Below are 11,899 nucleotides of genomic sequence, written 5' to 3'. Positions count from 1 at the left end.
GTTGTTGCGGGTGCTCAAACTAAACTCTTCCATATGTTTCCTTAATGTCTGATTCCTAAGTGAATAGCATTGATACTACAAATATGACATTTAATCATAGTTAGATGGATGTGGATGTGGAGGAGTTGTTTCATTCTTATCCAATTCCTAACATTTCCTTCTTCTTCGCACTGCCTGGATTGTATTAGTTGCAGCCACCATACTTCTACACTACTTTTTAACTTGCAGGCAAAATATCAAACCTACTGCTGAGGTGGAGATGACCAACGGTAATTTCCCCCTGCCCGTCATTTATGTCTGTGATACCAATTTAATGCATCTTCCCAAATTCAACTAAATGAAATGGACCAACTAGGAACAATTTCAAACTATAATAAACCCAACCTCTAGTTAGTGGAGAATAATCTAATAAGCCTGCACACTCCATTACAGGTAATGATACATATGATACTAATGAAGCACTAATACTTAACAAAAACATCATCACTGTAGGCTTGGCATGTAAAATATTGTTTAAGAAGATGAAGATGAAACAATTAGTTATATAACCACATAATTATTTAAATTTAGATTGTAGCTTCATCAAACGTGTTTTTGTCGTTTTGGCCTAACTTTTCAAACCACCGACGATCCGTGTTGATTCTTTTGATCATGCATCATTTTTTCAGCATTTAAGTTATTTAATAACATCGAACATGAATGAGCTTTAGCTCATTAGATTCCTCAATGCTCTATTTTATAATAAGCATGTCAAATTTTGGAGTTTATAGGTCCTCCGATTAATTTTTCAAAATTTTCAAATACTTGCAATGTTTAATTTGGGCTCAATTGAATTCAGGTTACTTACTCATGTTCATTTTGGTGCGTCTTGCTGAAATGCTCAATTTAACTATAAATTACTTAAAAATAGGTCCCCCGCTTCATCTTGAATTTAAAATTGGAATCTTTCTTATTGCTCAAAATGTTTGAGATTCTTGTTTGATAATAAAAGTTTAGTGATTATTTATATATATATATATATATAATAGACCCCAAAATTTGATTTATTAGTTTATTTTTTTAGTTGGACATGATGGATTTGGATCAATCAACCATCTAATGTCTTCTTGATTTAATCCAATATTTTTATGAATAATTAAAAGAACAATTAAAGTTTGTTGGATGAGGCGACTAGAAAGCGCAGGGTGGAGATTTACTAGAAAGTTAATAAAGATAAGACGGAGGGAGCATTTATTTTCTTCTCTTACACTTGTTCTTTTCTTTCCTTGCTAATGAAGGAAAAAAAGTGTCCGGACGTATGAAATGAATCATGTGTTTCACCTTTTTCACAGAAATGAAGTAACCTTCGCCGTAATTTCCATTACTGCACATACTGCTATTTGTCGATTATTAACATCTAAAGTATCCAGCTTAGTAAACAAGCTTTTGGTTTAGGCCAAATCAGCTAACGCATTGTCTACTTTTGATGAATATATATACTTTTGATGAATATATATATGTATAAAATACAAATAATACATGAACTATACGTTTCAAACTTTTAAATATGCGCATTTTTACACCCTTGAAAAGATATATTAACGTCATGAATTGGTTTATCTATACTGCATTATACGGCCATAAATAGCAAATTTAATGAACATAACAATGTCATTGATCTTACAAACATTGATATTTTCAAAAATATAAGAGGTAAAGATCATCCCAAACATTGATATTTTCAAATTAATCATCCAAATAATTTAACAAAATACTATGAGTTTTTGTACTTGTGTAAGAATTTGCAATATGGATGAAAGAGGGTGATTGATTTGTACATAACATGCTTCGGGTTGTCTTAGACTAAAAACGTGTTCCGGGGGGTCTAAATGCAAACGTGCGGCCTTGGCTTTCTTCCTCTTTGTCAAACTAGCCCACGAGAGTGAGAGAGAGAGAGAGAGATGAGACCAAAGAGCAGCTTATCAAGCTCCGACGGATTCCAGCCATGGCAATCTCCAATACCTTATCTCTTTGGAGGACTGGCAGCAATGATGGTGCTCATTGCCGTGGCACTCATACTTCTTGCCTGTTACCAACACAGATCATTGGCCGTGGAGAGCCGGCAGCCGGCGAGCCGGCCAGAGAAGTCTGAGATTTCTACGACGGAGATGGAGCGGGGAGTGGTGGTTATCATGGCCGGAGATGAACTGCCTACTTACTTGGCAAATCCACTGTCTGCCATATCTACTAGCTCTTCACGATAGATATTGTAAAATAGTGAGTTTGTGCATTTTGTTACTTGTTTTTTCAGTTGAGTTTTTGTTTGCCGGGTAAATTTTGTGCTGCATGCTGTATTTTTACTCTGATAGATTGAGCTTTAACTCTTTTGATTTAGTAACATGCATTTGTTTTGCGTCATGTGTGAGATGATGAATCTTATAGTTCTGAGAATTTTTGGAAAATTTAGGATTAGATGATCAGACTGATCTTCTTTTAAAGTGGGTTGAAATCAACTTGGCCCAAGCAAACATGGGGTGAAGGCGTATTTTGATTAAGAGAAATTTTCAAGTTTATAATTATATTGTTCAAAATATTTTGAGAATTTTATTACACTTTACTTGCTTTAAATTTTTATTTTCGAGGAGATTGATGCGCGGTCAAGAAATTTTAGCATTTAACATGAATCACGAGATATTTTTTTGCAAGAAATGTTACGGATTCAAATTAATGATTAAGACCTCAATTTCAATAAGTTTGTAGTCAAACTAAGCATCTCGATAGAACAAACTTAGTGATTCCAAAATTATTCCAATCAACTACATGTCAAGCCATTAAAGCACATTTACAGGTTTAGGATGTTCAATTGAATGGTTGAATGAACTCCAAATTTGATATATATTCAAATCAAGAGTCTCGGCGAAAAAAATTCAACGAGCATAAGCTCGCTTAATTTTAAGGTTTTAGGGCCATCAATTTATTAAAAAAACTCAATGATTCAAGGGGATCAATGTGAGTCATTTGATCAGGTCGCTGGGAAAGTTATTGGCCAAAAGACCAAAATACCCCTACCTCAAAGGCTATGATTTTTCCCCCTCTTCACTTGAGAGAGGTGGACAAGAAGCAAAATTTCAGTGTTGTTTTGGACTAAAGACTCGGTGATGACATCCGACCTTCATAAATGTCATCTACCGTCGACCACCGCTCGCCAGCCACCCCCTCCTCATTATAAAATAACAAAGTTGTAGACAACGCGTTAGTGGATTTGGCCTAAACCAAATAGCCGCCAGCCGGCGAGCCGGCCAGAGAAGTCTGAGATTTCTACGACGGAGATGGAGCGGGGAGTGGTGGTTATCATGGCCGGAGATGAACTGCCTACTTACTTGGCAAATCCACTGTCTGCCATATCTACTAGCTCTTCACGATAGATATTGTAAAATAGTGAGTTTGTGCATTTTGTTACTTGTTTTTTCAGTTGAGTTTTTGTTTGCCGGGTAAATTTTGTGCTGCATGCTGTATTTTTACTCTGATAGATTGAGCTTTAACTCTTTTGATTTAGTAACATGCATTTGTTTTGCGTCATGTGTGAGATGATGAATCTTATAGTTCTGAGAATTTTTGGAAAATTTAGGATTAGATGATAAGACTGATCTTCTTTTGAAGTGGGTTGAAATCAGCTTGGCCCAAGCAAACATGGGGTAAAGGCCTATTTTGATTAAGAGAGGTTTTCAATTTTATAATTATATTGTTCAAAATATTTTGAGAATTTTATTACACTTTACTTGCTTTAAATTTTTATTTTCGAGGAGATTGATGCGCGGTCAAGAAATTTTAGCATTTAACATGAATCACGAGATATTTTTTTGCAAGAAATGTTACGGATTCAAATTAATGATTAAGACCTCAATTTCAATAAGTTTGTAGTCAAACTAAGCATCTCGATAGAACAAACTTAGTGATTCCAAAATTATTCCAATCAACTACATGTCAAGCCATTAAAGCACATTTACAGGTTTAGGATGTTCAATTGAATGGTTGAATGAACTCCAAATTTGATATATATTCAAATCAAGAGTCTCGGCGAAAAAAATTCAACGAGCATAAGCTCGCTTAATTTTAAGGTTTTAGGGCCATCAATTTATTAAAAAAACTCAATGATTCAAGGGGATCAATGTGAGTCATTTGATCAGGTCGCTGGGAAAGTTATTGGCCAAAAGACCAAAATACCCCTACCTCAAAGGCTATGATTTTTCCCCCTCTTCACTTGAGAGAGGTGGACAAGAAGCAAAATTTCAGTGTTGTTTTGGACTAAAGACTCGGTGATGACATCCGACCTTCATAAATGTCATCTACCGTCGACCACCGCTCGCCAGCCACCCCCTCCTCATTATAAAATAACAAAGTTGTAGACAACGCGTTAGTGGATTTGGCCTAAACCAAATGCTTGTTTACTAAGCTTGATGCTTTAGATTTTAATAATCGATAAATAGCAGCGTAAATGCTATTTGTCGATAAGTCAAATTCTTTGATCAGCAAGGAAAGAAAAGAAATAAGTGTAAGAGAAGAAAATAAATGCTCCCTCAGTCTTATCTTTATTAACTTTCTAGGAATCTCCACCCCGCGCCTTCGAGTCGCCTCATCCAACAAACTTTACATAAAGCAACTATTATTAATGAATTGTGCTCATGTGAACTGCCCAGAGGTGATGTTTGAGTATTCGGCAGGAGGTTTCTAGCAAAAGATAAAAATGATATTAGATGGTTGATTGATCCAAATCGACTATGTTCAACAATAAAAATAAAATAAATAAATTAAAATTTGTGGTTTTCTTCATAAATTAAGGGTGTCAATGAGTCGAACACGAGTTGAGCCTTGTTCGGCTCGTTTATATTTCGAGTTCAAAAGGTGTGTTCGTGCTCAGCTCGTTTGCTTTACGAACCGAACATGAGTCGTTCAGAAACAAGAAGTCATTTTGACAACCCTAATCATGTAGCTATAAGATGTTAAGGAATGGGACAATATTTAAAAGTTATTGTTTATATTAAAACATTATTTGAATCTAATTTAATAATTTTTATTCTGTTTTCTTAATTAATACTTTTAATTGGTTATAAATCTCTATAGCCTTGAACTATATATATATATATATATATTGGGTGGGTGGCGGGGTCACTTAGGTCTGTTGGTGGCGGGGTCACTTAGGTCCCCTCAAGTCAAGAGTTTGATCCCACCGTGGCGCGGGGACTCTAGAATTTTAGGCACTTGGCACGAGCTCTAATCATGGGGCTAAAAAACGTATGAGAAATGTGTGAGGAGAGTTAGTTGATTGGCCGCTGGAAGTGAGAGTGTAATGGATGTAGGGGTTAGTGTAAGGGGTGAGGGCTACTATGAGGTAGTAAGTGTTGGTGGCAATAGCGATTGAGTTAAGTTTTTGTAAAGGAGTGTTGTATCATTGAAGTTGACTTGGCGGTTGACTAAGATTTTGCCTAAATGGGGATTATAAAAATGATGTCATTTGCGATTAGAAGAATAATGGGGAAATACACAAGCAGTGGAATGATGTTGAAAGATCTTGTAAATAATTATGATTATATTTCATACATTTGTTGTAAGTCTATATTTAGAGAGTTATAAATTGTACGAGAGAACTTAGGAATCTCTATCTACTTCCTATTTATTTCTCTCTTTAATTAGAGAGATTAGCTACCTCTTATATTTGTTATTATTCATTTCCTTGTCTACTGTATTCTATTTTTATTATTTTTCTTACCAGTAAGTCCTGTAATAGGTATTTATACCCTTCTTTACAACAATAAGAATAAGCCCTCTTATATTTTTCCACTTTTTTCATGGTTTTAGAGCTTCTGATCCACAAGGGCCTTCAATTAATTGACTTGTGTATCGTATCCGTCGTCGCCTCGAAGTCCTTCGGCACAGACCGGATCAAGATTGACGCAGAGACCCGGAACTCCGCCTTTCTGTTCTTCTACTTTGACGTCTCGAAGTCCTTCAGCGTAGAAACACTGAACTCACAAAGCAACTGTGACCAGAGCTTGAGAGGATCACGTCTCACTGGCAAGGATCGCGCGCGTGGTTGACGAAGTGATTCCTCATCTCGAAGTCCGTTTAGCGGCGAAGGTGGTAACTTTAACTTTTTGCTTCGGCGGGCGAATCTCGGGATCCTGTTGCACGCTTCGTTCTTCATCTCTAAATTGTCTGAAGTCACGTCTAAGATAAACCAATAAACCTAAGGTTAGCCAATGTAGAAATAAAATTGAGGACCACACATACTGTAGAGTAGTTCAGTTTAGAAGCCTAGGATAATATACTAGGTACTCAATAGATAGTACTAAGGACTATGACATATAAAAGAAACAACCTTATCCCCCTAGATTATGTGGATACCCTAGGATGAAGTAACCAATGGTTACTAGCGAAGGTACTCAAACCACTAAATGGTATAAATGTTTATCTTATTCAATGCTAAGATAATAAAGGAGACCTCTTATTATCTAGTTGGTTAATAGTCTAAGGATGCTAATACACCCAGGATGATGGAAAGCAATGTACATATTGACTCAGGCATTACTCCTAATTTTTTTTTTATACCACCCATTTAGCCTCCTTTTTTTTAGAATTAACTGGATTAAGGCTTCACATCCATTTTGAAATCCCTCTAGCATTTTCTATCCCCTGTCTAGAGTACATTCCAAAATTCAAATCAAACTCAATCTAAAATCAAACTTAATCCTATATTAAGCTCAATCACATATGAAACTCAATTTCATATCTATTTAAACACAAATCAAACTCAAATCCAATCCAACGATGATTTCAAGATCAAAGTTAATTCGACTTGCCTATGTCTCAAATTCAAACATAAATTCAACTTACTTGTTGCTCAAGCTCAAACTTTAAATCCAAATTTCGACTCAAATCTAAACCTTAAATCTTTTATCAAATCCTCATTTTAAATCCCTAATTTTCATTCCAAATCTTATAAATTCATGATTAAGAAAAAACAATCCCAAACTTAAAAGCTCAAACCTAAATTCAAAACACATTAATCAAATTTCAACCCACATTAATTGATTTTAATGAAATATAATGAATTTAATTTAACTTATAATAAATCTTAATCAAATTTCAACCAATTTTAACCAATTATATAAAATATAATAAATTTCAATCAAATTTAATAAAAAATAACTAAACCTCATAAACATTAATTAATTTTATAGGGATTTATGGAGAAGTACTGATCGGAAAGAGTAGTGAAGAAGTGTTGTTCGCGTCTTACTTATAGAGACTCTGGGCATAAAAATCCAAAAAGTTTAATTACTAAAGGTACTTATTGCGCAATAAATAAGCTAATTTTTGTCTTTAATTCTTTTATTCTTATCGCAGTTACTACTTTCAAAAAGTAAGGGAATCAGGAAACTAAATATGTGTATAAAAATATGACCGCACGAATCTTAAGGAACACAAGGAGATAAGGCAAATAGCATTTGAAATTTGTGTCAGAAAATTTTAACGCATATATTTGAATCAGATTTTGTGACAGATATACAACAAAAATTGTTTATTTTGTATGCGAAAAAATTTCGTAAGATTAGCGTTTGAATATTTGACACAAAAAACACCAAAATTTTCACTGACGGTGTATGAGCTTTTGAGCCGAATTTGCACCAACAAAATCGATGATAAAGCTTTACTTAATAGCATTAAAAAAATCATCACAAATTTGACGTAAAAGCCAACACATTAGACTTAAGAAACTCATCCCGCGCTCTCCGATTTATTTTCCTCCTTCACGCCTCCTACTCTTCTTCCCTCCCACAGTGCTCCTTGAAACCCTTGCACCTTCTCTGCCTCACCCGAAACCCTCGCACCCTGCCTTTCAAAACTCTCTCTCGACATCCTCACCGAACAACACCGCTCGAGTTTTATGATCGTCATTAGAGCTAGCTGGGACGACAAGGTGCGAACGCATAATCACCAATCAAAACTCACATATTTCTCATCCTTCTTTTCCGCTTCTACTAAAAACATTGAGGAAGGTATGTTTATTTGCACCATTATTTTTTACTTTTTAATTGTGGTTTGTATCTAAGAATTGAGGTTTAGGAGTTAGGTATGTTTATAAATAAGAGTTGAGTGGTATGAATGATAGTCTTGATAAAAATTAAAGCTCAAGTGTTAGCTAACTATATACATAAGTATTGAGCAGTATGTATGAAAATTTATTTCATAGGTAATGTGGTTTGTTTGTAAAAGTTGAAGGTGTTAGGTATATATATATAACATTTTAAAACTTTTTAATGATGTTTCTGAAAATAAGATTGATCTTAATGATTTTAATATCGTTAATTATAATAAAACATTTTATTTTTACTATTATATTAGTAAGAAAAAAGTTAGAGGCTTTAAAAAAAACCAATGGTGGAAAATCAGTATGACCTGATGAAACCCCAATTGAAGTGGGGAAATATTTAAGAGATTTGGGAGTTTGTGGGCTTATTAAACTTTTTAATTTTTTTTAGAAACTCAACAGATGCTTGAGAAGTGGAGGAAGAGTCTTTTGGTCCCCATTTTTAAGAATAAAAGGGATGCACAAGAGTGTACAATTTTAGAGAAATTAAGAGTATGTATCATACTTTAAAATTATGAAAGAAGGTAATTGAACATATGTTAAGAAATGATATAAAGATTTCTCATAATCAATTTGGATTTATTCTAGGCAGGTCTAGTATGGAATCTATACATTTATTAAGAGGTTTGATGGAGAAGTATAGAAATAGCAAAGAGGATCTACAAATGATTTTTATTGATTTAGAAAAAGCTTACGAAGAATCCAAAATAAATCCTTTGGAAAATTTTAGATAAGAAATGTGTTAATATGACTTTTATTCAAGTCATTAAGGATATGTATACTTAAATTGCTACTATTGTTTAAACATAGGGAAGATTGACCAAGTATTATTCTATTTTAATTGGATTACATCAGGATCGGTTTTAAGCCCATATCTTTTTGCTTTATTTATGAATGCTCTTACAAAATATTTATAAGAGGATGTTGTGTATGTTGTTCGTTGATGATTTCCTTCTTGTAGATAAGAAAATGGAAAAATTTTCAGGAAAGACTTGAATTATGGAGATCTACATTGGATTCTAAAGGCAATAGAGTAGATCTAAAACTGAATACATGGAATCTAAATTTTAGTAGCAGTAGCTCTAGTGGCAGAATATCTGGTATGTTGTTCAAAGTGATGACAATATAGATGGGGATTATTAGTAGAATTCAAGTTGGTTGGTTGAAGTGGAGGAATGCATCGAGCCTATTGTGTGATAGAAAAGTACCTCTTAGATCTAAAGAAAAATTTTATAAGATGATGGTGAGACCTGCAATGCTCTATGGAGTAGAAGGTTGGTTTGTATAAGAAAAGCATAAAACAAAGTTAAGTGTTGCTAATCTGAGAATGCTTAGGCGGATGAATGGCTTGACACTTAAAAATGAATATATCTGTGATTTGGTTGGAGTAGCTCCACTGGCAGACAACATTAGATAGAGTAGTCTTAGCTGGTTTAGTCACATTAAACGTCGACCATCTGATGATCCAGTTAAGAGAGTAAACGTTTTAGGATTGACTTATATTAAGAAAGACAAAGATAGACCTAAAAAAACTTGGGTATATTGTATAGAAATGATGATGATATATTAGAATTAAATGAAAATATGATACTCAATAGGATGCAATGCAGAAAAAGGTTTCTACTAGCCAAACCCGCTTTGATAAAGTCATTGTTGTTGTTGTACTTAAAACATATTTAATAATCAAAACCCTTTTTCCTCTTCACCTTCATTCATCAACTCAAAACTTTAGACGTAAAAAGAAGCATGAAAGTTTTGACGGGAGTTGGCAATCGAAGTTATCAACAAGAGTATACACTCAAAACCTCGTTTTTACTCTCTTATACGCCAAGTTAAAATCCTAAACGAAAAGTAAAATTGTAGAAGGAACCGCGGGAGCTTGCCACCAGATGCACCATCTTTCTATTCTTCTAAACCCCTCAAAATTCACCTAAGGCTTTAACAAAATCTCTCTGGTCAAAACAAAGGTAGATGAGATATTTTAAGATCCATTTTGATCTTTTCTTGAATGCATGGCAGGATTCACATTAAATCCCTAAACTTGATTAAGAACAGCCCCTAAAGATTGCGTGCTAAATCTGTCAACTAATTAAAGTTTAGAAGGATTATAACTCTTCCACTTTTTTTTTCCTAATATAATACCCAAAAGCTTATTCCACTGCTTAGCAACCGTTTCCTTTCTTTCTCAAAAGATAAACTAATAAATTTTTCTCAAGGGGGTGTTTGGTAGCTAGGGGTGTAAACGAGCCGAACACGAGCGAGCCCCCCAGGCTCGTTTATATGCTCAAAAAATGTTTTCGTGTTCGGCTCGTTTGTTTGGCGAGCCGAACACGAGCTGTTCATGAACAAAGAGTCGTTTTGACAACCCTAATCATGTAGTCCTAAGATGTTAAGTGTTGTGACGCAAGATTTAAAAAATATTATTTATATTAAAACATCATTTGAATCTAATTTTATAATTTTTATTTTCAATCATTCTTATTTAATTTTCTTAATTAATACTTTTAATTGATTAAAAATCTTTGTAACGTTATAGTCAATTCATTTTTTTTTAAATACTACTCATATATATATATATATATATTGTTCGTGTTCGGCTTGTAACTTAGCAAAAGAGCTGAGCATGAGTTTCTTAACAAGCCGAACATGACCTGTTCACGAACAGCCAGCCGTTTTGACAGCCCTATTGGTAGCATATATTTAACGGGATTTGATCATGAATTTATGGTAAATCCAGCTAAATATATTGAAATTTAAATTCTGCATTCTGTTAAATTAAATATCTTCTCTGCCCATATATTTTTGGATATAAATCTTAAAATTTAATAGATCTAAATTTATTAAACCCTTTTTGACATAAATCTGGGCCACAATTAAACATCGCCTAAGTATTCATAATGCTGTAAATTCTGCATTCTGTTAAATTAAATATCTTCTCTTCCCATATATTTTTGGACATAAATCTAAATTTAATAAAATTTAATAGATCTAAATTTATTAAGTCCTATTTGACATAAATCTGGGCCACAATTAAACATCCCCTAAGTATTCATAATGCTAGAGAACTTCAAAATTATGAAGGTTGTTGTATGCGGCGACTAGAAAGAGTAGCGGGCTTTACGTAGTGCTTGAAAGATGAGACAATGTGGAGCAGTTGATTTTTCTTGGAAAGCAAGATTTCAATGAATATAATCACATTCCTCATTTTCCACGCATAAAGATGTAGCCGACTTAATTCTTATTGATGGGGAAATATAGCCAACGGTCAATCGGAATAAAAAGTTTATGGCTTTGGTGTTGGGGCTGGTGAAAGTATTAATTTCAAGCATGTTTTTCGTATGAATCATAGGATTTTTATGTGCTTTTTAAATTTTTTTTTACCAAAAAAATATCCTACTCTAATTTTTATATAAAATATTACTAATTTTAATTTGTAAAACAATATATATATATATATATACTTCTGTTCTTTTCATGGACGGGGTTTGCTGGAATGATTAGGCATTGTGCTACTTTGCTTTATTATTTGCTTTTGGGTCTCTTAATGACTATTTTTTTGTATACTCATTTGAGGGTACACATGTTTTAAAATTGATTCGTTTTTTTGTTTTTGGGTGGAGTTATAATGCGGAGACAGAAACTCTGTAGGTAGTTGGGGATCCTATATCTCAACATCAAACTCTGTAATTTTTACTTTAATTAACGTGTAAGGAGCCACGAGTTGCTCTTTTTATCATATATATATATATATATATATATATATATATTTTG

General features: G+C 33.7%; 1 protein-coding gene across 1 annotated transcript; it reads left to right on the top strand.

The window, feature by feature from the left end:
* Positions 1 to 1,920: 1,920 nt before the first annotated feature.
* Positions 1,921 to 3,465, top strand: LOC110018315 (protein GLUTAMINE DUMPER 2-like). The gene is made up of 2 exons (XM_020715594.1): positions 1,921 to 2,212; positions 3,260 to 3,465. Exons 1-2 carry the CDS (start codon positions 1,941 to 1,943, stop codon positions 3,402 to 3,404), a joined length of 417 nt encoding a protein of 138 aa, XP_020571253.1. The 5' UTR covers positions 1,921 to 1,940; the 3' UTR covers positions 3,405 to 3,465.
* The last annotated feature ends 8,434 nt before the right edge of the window (positions 3,466 to 11,899 follow it).

This window comes from Phalaenopsis equestris, unplaced genomic scaffold, assembly GCF_001263595.1.
Source record: "Phalaenopsis equestris unplaced genomic scaffold, ASM126359v1 Scaffold000008, whole genome shotgun sequence".
Classification (NCBI taxonomy): domain Eukaryota; kingdom Viridiplantae; phylum Streptophyta; class Magnoliopsida; order Asparagales; family Orchidaceae; genus Phalaenopsis; species Phalaenopsis equestris.
Note: the sequence above shows the minus strand (reverse complement) of the source record. Positions and strands in the feature narration are given on the sequence as shown.

Coding starts and splice junctions, on each gene's coding strand:
- LOC110018315 (XM_020715594.1), top strand. CDS start 1,941: ATGAGACCAAAGAGCAGCTTATCAAGCTCCGACGGATTCCAGCCATGG. Junction 2,213..3,259: donor ACTTACTTGGCAAATCCACT/GTCTGCCATATC, acceptor TAAACCAAATAG/CCGCCAGCCGGCGAGCCGGC.